We start from the raw sequence: 12,866 nt of genomic DNA, 5'->3' as shown, positions 1-12,866 counted from the left end.
GGATGAAAAGGGACAGAAGTATGACTGTCCCTCTACTGTCGCGTAAGTGGCCAGTGTAAATTGACCTATGCCGGCTCTGAATAAATTATAAATATGACTTATTTGTGGAATGTGATGCCGTCTGTTTTTAAATTTGAGCTTCTTGTTACCTTTCCACACCGTTTCACACTACAAGTGGACATCTTTAAGGCATCAAAATACCCTTTTTAAATTTTTTTATTGCGTAAAACACGCGCTGCTTTCGGGTCGGTTACTTGGTAGTTAGTCGCTACTGATCGGGCACGGCGAGCGCCCGCGCTTATATCATTGCAAATACTAGTAAACCCTTACTAGTATTTGCGGTGACCGCGAGTCGTCTTGTAATGGATGTCTATAGGGGTTGGTCTGTGCTAACTATGGTTTGTAAATAGTTCAAAATTCTATATCTTCTCTGAAATTTGCTGTGGGGGTTTTCAAAGGTGAAAAATCTATCTAGCTGTCGTCGTGTTACGTCCCGGGAAACGCGAATTTTATTTTCGAGTTTTCATGCGTTTTTTTGTATCATTATGATAACGCAAAATACGATATAATAGAATAGGAAATAGGACATTATAGGACATTCTTACACAGATTGACTGAGGCCCACGGTAAGCTCAAGAAGGCTTGTGTTGTGGGTACTCAGACAACGATATATATAATATACAAATACTTATATACATAGAAAACATCCATGACAGGAACAAATATCTGTGCTCATCACACAAAAAAAATCCCTTACTGGGATTCGAACCCGGGACCGCGGCGCAGCAGGCAGGGTCACTACCGACTACGCCAGACCGGTCGTCATGTTATAAAAAATCAGCATGTAATCTGAACTACATTTTGTCCACAGAATGCCATGCTGGGAGTATTCCAGAAGCTGATAGCGTCAAAAACGAACGACCACGAAGGGTTCTACTTAATACAAACAATGCTGTTCAAATTCGGAGAGTAAGTATTGCTTTCAAGTTGCCTCATACATATGTATGTTGTTTTTGTGTATATCTGCCTATTTCCGATTTTTTGAAATGACTTAGACATATTCAACGTGTAAAGTCGGGTCACTCACGTAAATATAGTCGAAAATAATCCACATGTTAAAATCACCGTCAATTGAAATTGTAAACAAACCATTCTATAAAATATGAATATTCTAGCACAATTTTATTATTTTAAAGGTTAAGGAGTATAATGTGAGATGAATTGATTAAATAACACATGGATTTAGCGAATATCTGATGAGTTAAAATGGAAAATAAAGACATTTTGACTACAAGGTTTGTTTACATTGTTCACAAGTTCTATTGACGACGACTTTACATTGTGAGTGGGTACGGAGCAAAACATCTCGATCGACTTTCGACATTTTTAACCCCCGACGCAAGAACGACGGGGTATTATAAGTTTGACGTGTCTGTCTGTCTGTATGTGTGTCTGTCTATCTGTGGCATCGTAGCTCCTGAACGGATGAACCGATTTAGATTTAGTTTTTTTTGTTTGAAAGCTGAGTTAGTCGGGAGTGTCGGGATTTTCATGAAACATGGCTAAGACATGTTTCATGAAAATCGGTCCACTATCTCGGGGGTTTTTTCAAAATTATAATTTTGTGGTTATTACGCGAGTGACCAGAGGTTATATGTTTAACTAGTTTTTTCCCGCGGCTTCGCTCGCATTGGAAAGAGACAAAAAGTAGCCTATGTCATTCTCCATCCCTTCAACTACCTCCACTTAAAAAATCACGTCAATTCGTCGCTCCGTTTTGCCGTGAAAGACGGACAAACAGACAGACACACACACTTTCCCATTTATAATATTAGTGTGGATATATCAGTAGAAGCGCTGGTGGCCTAGCGGTAAGAGCGTGCGACTTTCGATCCGGAGGTCGCGGGTTCGAACCCGGCTCGTACCAATGAGTTTTTCTGAACTTATATACGAAATGTCATTTGATATTTGCCAGTCGCTTTTCGGTGAAGGAAAACATCGTGAGGAAACCGGACTAATTCCAATAAGGCCTAGTTACCCTTCGGGTTGGAAGGTCAGATGGCAGTCGCTTTCGTAAAAACTAGTGCCTACGCCAAATCTTGGGATTAGTTGTCAAAGCGGACCCCAGGCTCCCATGAGCCGTGGCAAATGCCGGGATAACGCAAGGAGGATGATGAGTGTGGATATATCAGTGTCTTATACAGTACTTTTGTAATTAAAATAACTTAGAAAATAAATAGAAATCCAGGATATAGGTTCAGTCCAGAGTTTTTTTTTTTCATCGCTTTCGCTTTATTATGTAGAAAATTATGAGTGATTATAATTTTGATCTTTTTACAGAACCACAATGCAGCCATACACGAAGCAGATCATGACACTGCTCTTCCAGCGACTATCATCGTCCAAGACGACTAAATACGTCAAAGGCCTCATCGCTTTCCTAGGATTCTATGCGGCGCATTTCGGTGCCGACAACCTTATAGATCTCGTGGATTCTGTGCAAAATGGGTAAGAAGATTTATCAAGATTTATATTGCTCTTGGAGATTAACGAAGAAAGTATATGAAAAAACAGTGGAAGGGTCTATTGGAAGCAGAAGACCTAGGCGAACTTTTCTTGATCAAATCGGGGAAATATTGCAAAAAGGCCAGGTCAGAAGTACTCGAAACCGACGAGCGTGTATGAGAAACGTTATGAAAGTGTGTGAAGCGAAGGTGGTTTGTCAGGATCGTAGTAAATGGAAATCCGTGATCTCTGCCTACCCCTCTGGGAAACAGGTGATTGCATGTATGTATGTATGTGTTGCTCTTAAAACTTCCCAGATAGCTAAATATGTTTTAACTATAAAACTCCTGTGAGACTCGGACATTGTTACTCTTGAAAAAGCTCCTCTGAAATGGAGCGAAACATGTCGAGCGTTATGTCGACTTAATAAACGTGTTAAATGTGTTTGCCAGTTTTAACAACTTCGTCTGACAACGGTATAGAATGGATCGACTCTGTTTATTTCGATAAGTCTATCAAACTTTCGTCCATGTGACTAAATGAATTGCCCTAAATTGCAAATCAAATTGTGTTCGGCATTTTATGTCCAGGTGTTACGGCTCAGCCACGACATTGGTCTAAGCGCGACAGCGGTGAGCGGCGGCCATACGTGCGAATGAAAAGTCCCATCGCTGTGTCTCGCTCCAATGTATGGCCGCCGCTCCCCGCTGTCGCGCTTAGACCAATGTCGTGGCTGGGCCGTTAGGTGGTAAAGCTCCTCTTTAGATTTACAATCTGGCAGAACAGAGTAGAAATTAGAAAATGGCGATATTGTACTTAGGGTCCTCCGTTTTTAACCAGCGACGCAAAAACTACGGGCTGTTATAAGTTTGACGTGTCTCTGTCTGTCTGTGTGTGTGTCTGTCTGTCTGACATCGTAGCTTCTGAAAGGACGAACCGATTTAGATTTAGTTTTTTTATTGAAAGCTGAGTTAGTCGAGAGTGTACTCATGTTTCAAGAAAATCGGTCCACTGTGTCGGGGTTTTTTTCAAAATTTTAATTTTGTGGTTAGGTTATTCCATATAAATTGATTTATAGGAGACGACAGGACGACACTAAGTGTTGCCACTTTTTTTTATGCAAAGCTATACTGATGAAAGATGATATTATAATTATTTAATATTTAAGGTTATATCACTTATATCATTGAAAAAAAAATGAAAATGAAAAAAGTTTATTATATAAATTAACAATTACAGAAAATCGCGACCCTGTGTCCTGAGCTAGGAAACCCTGTGTTACAGGACGCAGTTTCATCGCACTAGTGCCTTAACCTATATTATAAAACTATACAATTCGTAGAGCGAGTTGCATAAGGAAGTACAAAGAGCTTACAAATAACATTTTTTATTTTTTGTGTAACGTAATATATTTTTCTCAAATATGCAATGAAATATTGTCTTTACGTTCCTAAAAAGGGGCTGGGAAGTATCGCTTTTTGGGCGCAACAACTCGAGAGGACTGTAAAGGGATTTCATATTATTTTTTAGGCCTAGGCCTGCAAAGTAACTTTTTTTTTATAAAATATTGTCCTTTAGAGCATTTTTTTTTATTTCATTGTATGTTTGAGAAAAGCACTATACATGCCTCGGCGTGAAAACGAATTCCCGGCCTCGTATCCCTATCCGGATATACCCACTTGGCCGGAAATCCTCATTTTCCCGGCCTCTGATGTAATGTACTATAAATTCAAATAATTTGGTATCAACACTGAGCTGCGTGTACGTGTGTATTTACTTGAATGTACGGGTATGTATGTGTTAGTGTGTGAGAGATTTATACTATAATATGAATATGATATGAGGATATTAATAATAAATTAAGATGAGATAATAAATTAAGATGAGAAGATAGATATTTATATAGCTATACTTATAAATTGGCGTCATTAAACAAAGTTTAAATAACATAAATAAAATAAAATATATACTTAGCTTGCCACATACAGAAGAAGTTCAGTGTCTTGGTAATCTAGCTGGGAAAGCCACTTGGTAAGATACCGTTTGCTAGGTGGTCTATTTGTAGAATCAAGTTTGCAAAAGGATTTCATAACTAGCGGACAAATAAAGGGGTGAAATCTATGGGCAAATTTTGTGCGTGTTTTTGGGGTTTTCCAGCGCTGACGGCGTCTTGTATCTGCTTCAAAGACCTTATCATGCAGTTTTCCGTAATTATACATAATTTTTCGGAAATACAGCTGACGAACCGAGAGAACATTTGCATCTGCGTAAAGCTCTTTTGTGCTGTATCTAGACGGTTTACGGTAAATAACCTTTATTTATTATTAAGTTTTTAAAAGTTTAATTTGATATATAATTCTTGATTTATGATTTAATTATATAAGTCAAGTGTATAGTTATTTGAAATACAATGTCAAAAAAAAAGCCTTAACTAAAAATAATTACAAACGGTAATTAGTCAATACCGCTCCGCACCGCCTCCGGTGCAAAAGTGCCCATAATGCTTGCGGCATTACCCCGTTGGATCGCTATGGCCAGCCTTTGCACCAGAAACGATTCGGAGCGCGGGTCTTCTCCCTTTAACCTAAGTCGACGGCCCACGTCACGCACAAAATGCTTCGCGTCCGCGCCCCAGCAGCCCGCCGTCTCCACCGCAAAAGGAACAAAAATGTACCCCGGGCCCAAGGGCGCATATTTCTGCCGCTTTGACGCCGCCTGGAATTCCGCCGCAGCCCCAGCGCTGCGGGTTGTGCGCCCAATGTGAGAAGCGGCGAAGGTGTTGACACACGTAGCGTCCCACACCAAACACCGCCCCCTCTCCCACGGGATCAAAGTCAGGCCATCGGGGCGTTTGCCATCCGTGCGGCTAAGACCCGGCGGCTCAAGGATGGACGGCACACCAGCCGACTTTAGTGCCCTCTGGACGATGTCGTTGAGAGCATGGTGACGCGGATGCCTGCCCGTACAACGACGGCAACTCAAAGCATGATGTCCGCTAGCCTCCACCATGGAACCGCAAATGCATAAATGTGGTTGACATACATCGCAGCCCAAGCGGAGAGCAACGGACACCCGCAAAGAATCACCGTCGAGCAAGGTACCTAATTGAGGCGAGGGTAGCGCGTGTAACCATGCCCCTGACTCTGGCTCTGATACAGCCAAAAGCCTAGCCCGGTCAACACCCACAGAACCATCGACAAGACCGCCAAGCACAGCCCTGCAGCCCACATCATCCCACGCCCGTTGCACTTTGGGATTTTCTGGCACGGTGGCACCAGGATTTAGGGCCAGCCATTCCCTTAACGCGTCAGCCGCATACGGCACGGTTGCCTCGCTACCATCCAGTGATAAAATGCTAGCAACGAGGCCCCCACCCCATGGGCTGACGCCAGGAACGCCGGCAGACTTATATTCTGCAGACACCGAACCCCAATACCCCCGTGGCGGACCGGCAAAGCGGCTTGAGTCCACTGGCTCTCGTCAAGGGAGATATTGACGATTGACTCTACCGTGGACTTGATGGCGGCGTCAAAGTTGCGGATCTCGTCGGGAAATGTCCAAACTGGAGCTGTACGCAGTAAATATGTGATCTTCGGAGCGGCGAAGCACTTCTGCAAAAGAACCAGAGCCACGTGTGGATTCAAGCACCTCAAGCGCTCGCCGGCGAGCAGAAGGAGATCCCTACGAGTTTTAAGCGCCTGAGGGACCCCAGATGGAAATATGGGTGCACCCAACAGGGACAAAGAATCAAGGTCAAGCTCTCGGAGACCAGGAAGCAAGGAAGAGAAAGAAGAAAAAAGACTGGAAGACTGTGGTCCACAACCAAAGAACTCACACTTGGACGCATTCACCTCCAACCCGAGATCCCTCAGACGTGGGATCAAACTGAGCAAGTCCTGCCTAACCTCCTCTGGCTTACCCCCAATGGTACCATCGTCGAGGTACCAGATATTAAGGGGAGACTTAAGCTCTGTGATGACTCTGTGGATCGCAAGGCTAAAAGCGAGAGGACCAAGAGGATCCCCTGCTGCGCACCCACCTGAGAAAGAATGAGATTGGACCCATAAAAGAGGTTAGAGGGCAGGTGATAGACTTGGCTAAGGAAAGGGAAGAGTGAAGGAACATTTGACCTCGCCTCGTCAAACAGTACGTCCCTCTCCAAGGTGTTAAAGGCGTTCTTGATGTCAAGCTTAACAACCACGCTCCCCGAATTCTCTGGGTCCATCACAAAAGTGCGAACCGCATGTATCGCCGCTTCGGACCCCAGACGAGTTCCAAACCCCACCTGATGCGGCTGGAGATACGTGGCCATCTCCCCTCGCACTGCGCTACACCCAAGCTTGGCAACGAGTCTACGGAAAGTGCTCCCGACGGCTATCGGTCTCACCCCACCCTCCTTCTTCCTCAGAGCACAAAGTGTAGCCCCATACACATAGGGACACACCTGGGGATTCAACTTACCACTGAGCAAGAAATTGGACAATTTAGTGAGAGCTTCCATCAAGCGCACCCCATTATCTCCAGCCGTGCGAGATGTTAGCTCTTTCAAGTGAGCCGGACGAATCCCATCTAACCCTGCCGCCGAACCGCTATGGAAAGAGGCTACTGCCTGAGCTACATCCTCCACCTTCACCGACAAGACCGGGCAATCGGAGTCAGGCTCTCCCGGGAAACAAAGAGTACGGGACGGACCCGGATGCTTGGACTGCAATGCTGACAAAGTCTCCGATCCCGAAGGGGCGATTGTATCCTCACTCATCAGCAAACGGACGGCTCCCCTTAAATCACCCTCATGGACCTTGGTCTCAATTGTCCTGGCGAGAGACGACGACTGGAAAGACGCCGCACAAACATCGCCCGACAAACACGAAAAGGCGTCTACATTCGCCTTCACCTTCGTAGCAAGGGTCTCCATCCCACCTACTTCTGGAGTTCGTAAGGCCCTGTAAGAAAAAGTCAGGAGAGCGTACCACTCGTCTATACCATTTACAGCAACGCATCTGTTAATTATGCTGCACAATTTTCCTGCTGCAAGACTGCGCGCCCCTTTCGGAATATGACGAAGAACTCTCACTGACTTCTTCAAAACGGCAAGCTGACTCAGGTCACCGCTATCTGCGTGTGAGTCCGGCGATGACTGCGCGGCGGTACCGTGCGCGGCTGAGCTACTGACAGGCTGCGAGGAAAACGGAGGAAAAACATCTTTGTGCATACGAGTGATATGCGACTTGAGGCCTCGCGCCGTGAACTATATAATATATAATTTAAAAAAATTGTACGTTATTCTTTATTTTAATTATTCTATTGTATTCTAGTGTAAAATTGTATGTGCCTAATCTATAATAAATGACCTAGTTTTAAGCTAAATGTTTTACCAAAGACCTATCTTCGTATAGACAGATAAAGTCTAAGAAAAAAACGTACCCCAAAACCATACAGAAAAAGTTACGGTGAGCTAGATGGCGATACACATTTGGGGTACGCTCGGCTAGATGGCGCTAATATTAATATTTGACATTTTAAAACATATCAAGCTAAGAATATGGGCCAAATTGTCAAAACTGAGGTTCAAAAGTTTTAAGCCTGTGTCGAGAGATGGCAGTCTATGCACTGTGATTACACATTTTACTTTGACAGTAACTCTCTTTAATACTCGATCCTCTTTGGTATTACTTACAAAAATATGGGTTGATAAACCTGAAATAAAGAATTTCAATTTCAATATCTGAAATCCACATTTTTCACAGCATGTTCGCGATGTACATGGAGCGTGTCCTCATCCCCGACCTTCAAAAGGTTGACGGTGTATTAGAACGCAAGGCGGCCGCCGTCGGCTGCGTCAAGCTACTGACAGAAGCCAACCATATGAGACAAGGACGACTTGCACCGTTATGGCCTCCGCTTATGCAGGTTAGTCATATAGTGCACGAGTATTTCGCGATGTATATGGAGCGTGTCCTCATCCCCGACCTACAAAAGGTTGACGGTGTATTAGAACGCAAGGCGGCCGCCGTGGGCTGCGTCAAGCTACTGACAGAAGCCAATCATATGAGACGAGGACGCCTTGCACCGTTATGGCCTCCGCTTATGCAGGTTAGTCATATAGTGAATGATGAATTGTAGCACCGCTCACAGTCTCTCTGCTTAGCCTTGAGGTTGACTGGTAGAGAATGCCTTAAAGCATTAAGTCCGCCTTTTGTACTGCAAGATTTTCTTTTGTGCAATAAAGATTAAATAAATAAATAAATAAATAAATAGTGCACGAGTATTTCGCGATGAGCATGGAGCGTGTCCTTATCCCCGACCTACAAAAGGTAGACGGTGTTTTAGAACGCAAGGCGCCCGCCGTCGGCTGCGTCAAGCTACTGACAGAAGCCAATCATATGAGACGAGGACGCCTTGCACCGTTATGGCCTCCGCTTATGCAGGTTAGTCATATAGTGAATGATGAATTGTAGCACCGCTCACAGTCTCTCTGCTTAGCCTTGAGGTTGACTGGTAGAGAATGCCTTAAAGCATTAAGTCCGCCTTTTGTACTGCAAGATTTTCTTTTGTGCAATAAAGATTAAATAAATAAATAAATAAATAAATAGTGCACGAGTATTTCGCGATGAGCATGGAGCGTGTCCTTATCCCCGACCTACAAAAGGTAGACGGTGTTTTAGAACGCAAGGCGCCCGCCGTCGGCTGCGTCAAGCTACTGACAGAAGCCAATCATATGAGACAAGGACGCCTTGCACCGTTATGGCCTCCGCTTATGCAGGTTAGTCATATAGTGCACGAGTATTTCGCGATGTACATGGAGCGTGTCCTTATCCCCGACCTACAAAAGGTAGACGGTGTTTTAGAACGCAAGGCGGCCGCCGTCGGCTGCGTCAAGCTACTGACAGAAGCCAATCATATGAGACAAGGACGCCTTGCACCGTTATGGCCTCCGCTTATGCAGGTTAGTCATATAGTGCACGAGTATTTCGCGATGTACATGGAGCGTGTCCTTATCCCCGACCTACAAAAGGTTGACGGTGTATTAGAACGCAAGGCGGCCGCCGTCGGCTGCGTCAAGCTACTGACAGAAGCCAACCATATGAGACAAGGACGCCTTGCACCGTTATGGCCTCCGCTTATGCAGGTTAGTCATATAGTGCACGAGTATTTCGCGATGTACATGGAGCGTGTCCTTATCCCCGACCTACAAAAGGTTGACGGTGTATTAGAACGCAAGGCGGCCGCCGTCGGCTGCGTCAAGCTACTGACAGAAGCCAACCATATGAGACAAGGACGCCTTGCACCGTTATGGCCTCCGCTTATGCAGGTTAGTCATATAGTGAATGATGAATTGTAGCACCGCTCACAGTCTCTCTGCTTAGCCTTGAGGTTGACTGGTAGAGAATGCCTTAAAGCATTAAGTCCGCCTTTTGTACTGCAAGATTTTTTTTTGTGCAATAAAGATTAAATAAATAAATAAATAGTGCACGAGTATTTCGCGATGAGCATGGAGCGTGTCCTTATCCCCGACCTACAAAAGGTAGACGGTGTTTTAGAACGCAAGGCGGCCGCCGTCGGCTGCGTCAAGCTACTGACAGAAGCCAATCATATGAGACAAGGACGCCTTGCACCGTTATGGCCTCCGCTTATGCAGGTTAGTCATATAGTGCACGAGTATTTCGCTATGAGCATGCTAAAAGGTAGACGGTGTTTTAGAACGCAAGGCGGCCGCCGTCGGCTGCGTCAAGCTACTGACAGAAGCCAACCATATGAGACAAGGACGCCTTGCACCGTTATGGCCTCCGCTTATGCAGGTTAGTCATATAGTGCACGAGTATTTCGCTATGAGCATGCTAAAAGGTAGACGGTGTTTTAGAACGCAAGGCGGCCGCCGTCGGCTGCGTCAAGCTACTGACAGAAGCCAACTATATGAGACAAGGACGCCTTGCACCGTTATGGCCTCCGCTTATGCAGGTTAGTCAAAAACTTTACAAAATTATATATTCTAACCTTTCTCAAGAATCGCTCTACTGAAAGATGAAGGTCTTATGAAAATCCAGTCAGTCGTTTTTGAGTTTACAGTAGTTTTATAAGATATAGTAAATCGATGTTTTCCGCCAGAATTGCGGTCGCTAGGGTAATTAGAAAATCAGCCATCTTAAAAAAAGTCATTATAATTGTGAGTGTGCACGTGAAAACGTCCCACTTTGTAACACAAGGCAGATATATTTGCTAATCTCTAGCAGCTAAAATTAGTCATATGGTGCACGTAAGATGACGAGTTTTATGTTCAATTTGCTTGGTCTTTCCTTACCATTTGACATTCCAATACAATTTAATTTATATTTTGTATTTGTTAACAGGCGCTGATCTCCCTATTTGAGCTACCAACGGACTCCACATCTCTGCCGGACGACCATTTTGTAGAAGTAGACGACACGCCCGGTTACCAGGCGCAATACTCACAACTTACCTGCGCTAAGGGCGCTAACAGCGATCCTCTATCAGGTATTTTAGTGCACTGCTGTAATTCGAGCCACCAGCATGTGCATACGAGGCACACGTCACTAAACCTGCAGCGAAACTGTTGGGTTTTGATAACGGAGCAGCCATTCCCAACTTCAATAATTGAATTAGTTACTAATGAATGCGAAGATGTAAATTATTTGTTTTGTTTTTATAATCTCTTTACTCTGTTATCACTAGTTTTTCTAAATATAAATAAAGTGTATGTTAAAATTTTAGTAGCAATTAGTTTCTTATGATGTAGACACATAATAGATATAAAATAAATGGTCTCTTCCGTGTTGTTGAAGGTGAGACTAAGGAAGAAAACACCAACATGCTTCTATTTAGTGAATATGAACGAGTTGCACCGATAGCATGGTCGCCGTCCCTGTCACACTTACAAATAGTGCGATAGGGGCGCCCAGCACGGGTAGCATGGTCGCGCGATAGACGATAAAATGTCAGGCCGTCCCTATCGCACTATTAGTAAGTGCGATAGGGACGGCCAGATGTTTTATCATTTATCGCGCGACCATAATTGCCTGCCTGTAGGCCTAGCACATGATGGCCGCGGGAGTATGTCGCCGCGAGATAGATGCCACGTCTTCTTCTAACTGTATTAATGACATAAGGACGGGTAGTCTATCTCGCGGCGACATACTCCCGCGGCCATCATGTGCTAGGCCTACTGATGTTTCATCATTTATCGCGCGACCAGTACAGTTATTATGCTTCCAATTTTATCACTTATCAACGTGGATAAGACATCTGTTACTCTCTAACCTTGATACGGACGGATGACGGATGCTTTATCCACGCAGATAAGTGATAAAAATGCAAGCATCATAGGCCTGCATGTTTGCCTGCTTGATGTCTGTAACGTTTTTTGTTTTATCGAGATATACTTATATTTTATAGTAGAGTAACTAATAAAACTATTATTTTAGATGATTTAGTAGAAGTATCGATACAATATCGAGTGGTATAATTTTCCATTTCGAATAAATAATGTTTGTTCCAGTGATCACGGATCCACAACGCTTCCTAGCCGAGAGTGTCGGCGCGCTCTCCCGGGCTTCACCCGGCCTGCTGCCACCACGAGTCGCTGCCCTAGACGAACCACATAAAAACGCGCTGCACGGCTACTTGCAACGATACAATGTGCAGATATGTTGATTAGTTCATCGATTTATAATAAACTACAGAACGATACAGAATACGCGCCCTAATCCGAAAGTAGCATATAGGTACTCGAGAAGTATCGCCCTAGACGAACCACATAAAAACGCGACACAATATGCAGATATTTATACCAATCACAGAATTCTCGTGTGTTGTTGTACTAGATGAACCTCATAAGAACGCGTCTGCTTAAAAAATCCTCGGCCGTACCACCAAATTGTAACCTATCACTTTACAACACGTTGTATTGGATCAAATGTCGTAATGTAAAACATTTAAAAACTTAATAACCCTTTATCTATCCTTAGCCCCTCGTATGCTTAGACACGTATCCGTGCGGGGGAATTTTAATCCATTGTTTAAAATGTCAAGGTCACTTTTTCAATGATCAAAATTGACAGACCGCATACGGGGGGTTAAGTTTCCTACGCGTCTATATCTTATTTTTAAATCATTTTCTCTTAACAGTTATGATATTAACCCCTCGTTTGCTTAAACACGGATCCGTGCGTGGGAATTTTAACCTATTTTAATGAGGAGACACACTGTCATTTTATCCCGTCAGGCGGCGCCTGTGCAAGTGTCTAGGCATGTCACTGTCATTCGTTCATATATGAGAGAAAGAAAAAACATATCATCTTCTCGCTCTCACGTATGAAATTCTTTATCTGTGCAATCAAGTGCAA

At 44.0% G+C, this 12,866-nt stretch overlaps 1 protein-coding gene across 1 annotated transcript in view; it reads left to right on the top strand.

The window, feature by feature from the left end:
* Positions 1-12,866, top strand: part of LOC125238100 (exportin-2) — a 44,842-nt gene extending 31,976 nt beyond the window's left edge. Inside the window, exons 15-20 of the mRNA XM_048145387.1 lie at positions 872-969; positions 2,341-2,508; positions 8,253-8,484; positions 10,191-10,304; positions 10,854-10,998; positions 12,020-12,866. Coding sequence (XP_048001344.1) covers positions 872-969; positions 2,341-2,508; positions 8,253-8,484; positions 10,191-10,304; positions 10,854-10,998; positions 12,020-12,174 — 912 coding nt within the window. The 3' untranslated portion in view covers positions 12,175-12,866. The remainder of the gene's footprint in view (positions 1-871; positions 970-2,340; positions 2,509-8,252; positions 8,485-10,190; positions 10,305-10,853; positions 10,999-12,019) is intronic.

The sequence above is a fragment of the Leguminivora glycinivorella genome, chromosome 22, assembly GCF_023078275.1.
Source record: "Leguminivora glycinivorella isolate SPB_JAAS2020 chromosome 22, LegGlyc_1.1, whole genome shotgun sequence".
Taxonomy (NCBI): domain Eukaryota; kingdom Metazoa; phylum Arthropoda; class Insecta; order Lepidoptera; family Tortricidae; genus Leguminivora; species Leguminivora glycinivorella.
Note: the sequence above shows the minus strand (reverse complement) of the source record. Positions and strands in the feature narration are given on the sequence as shown.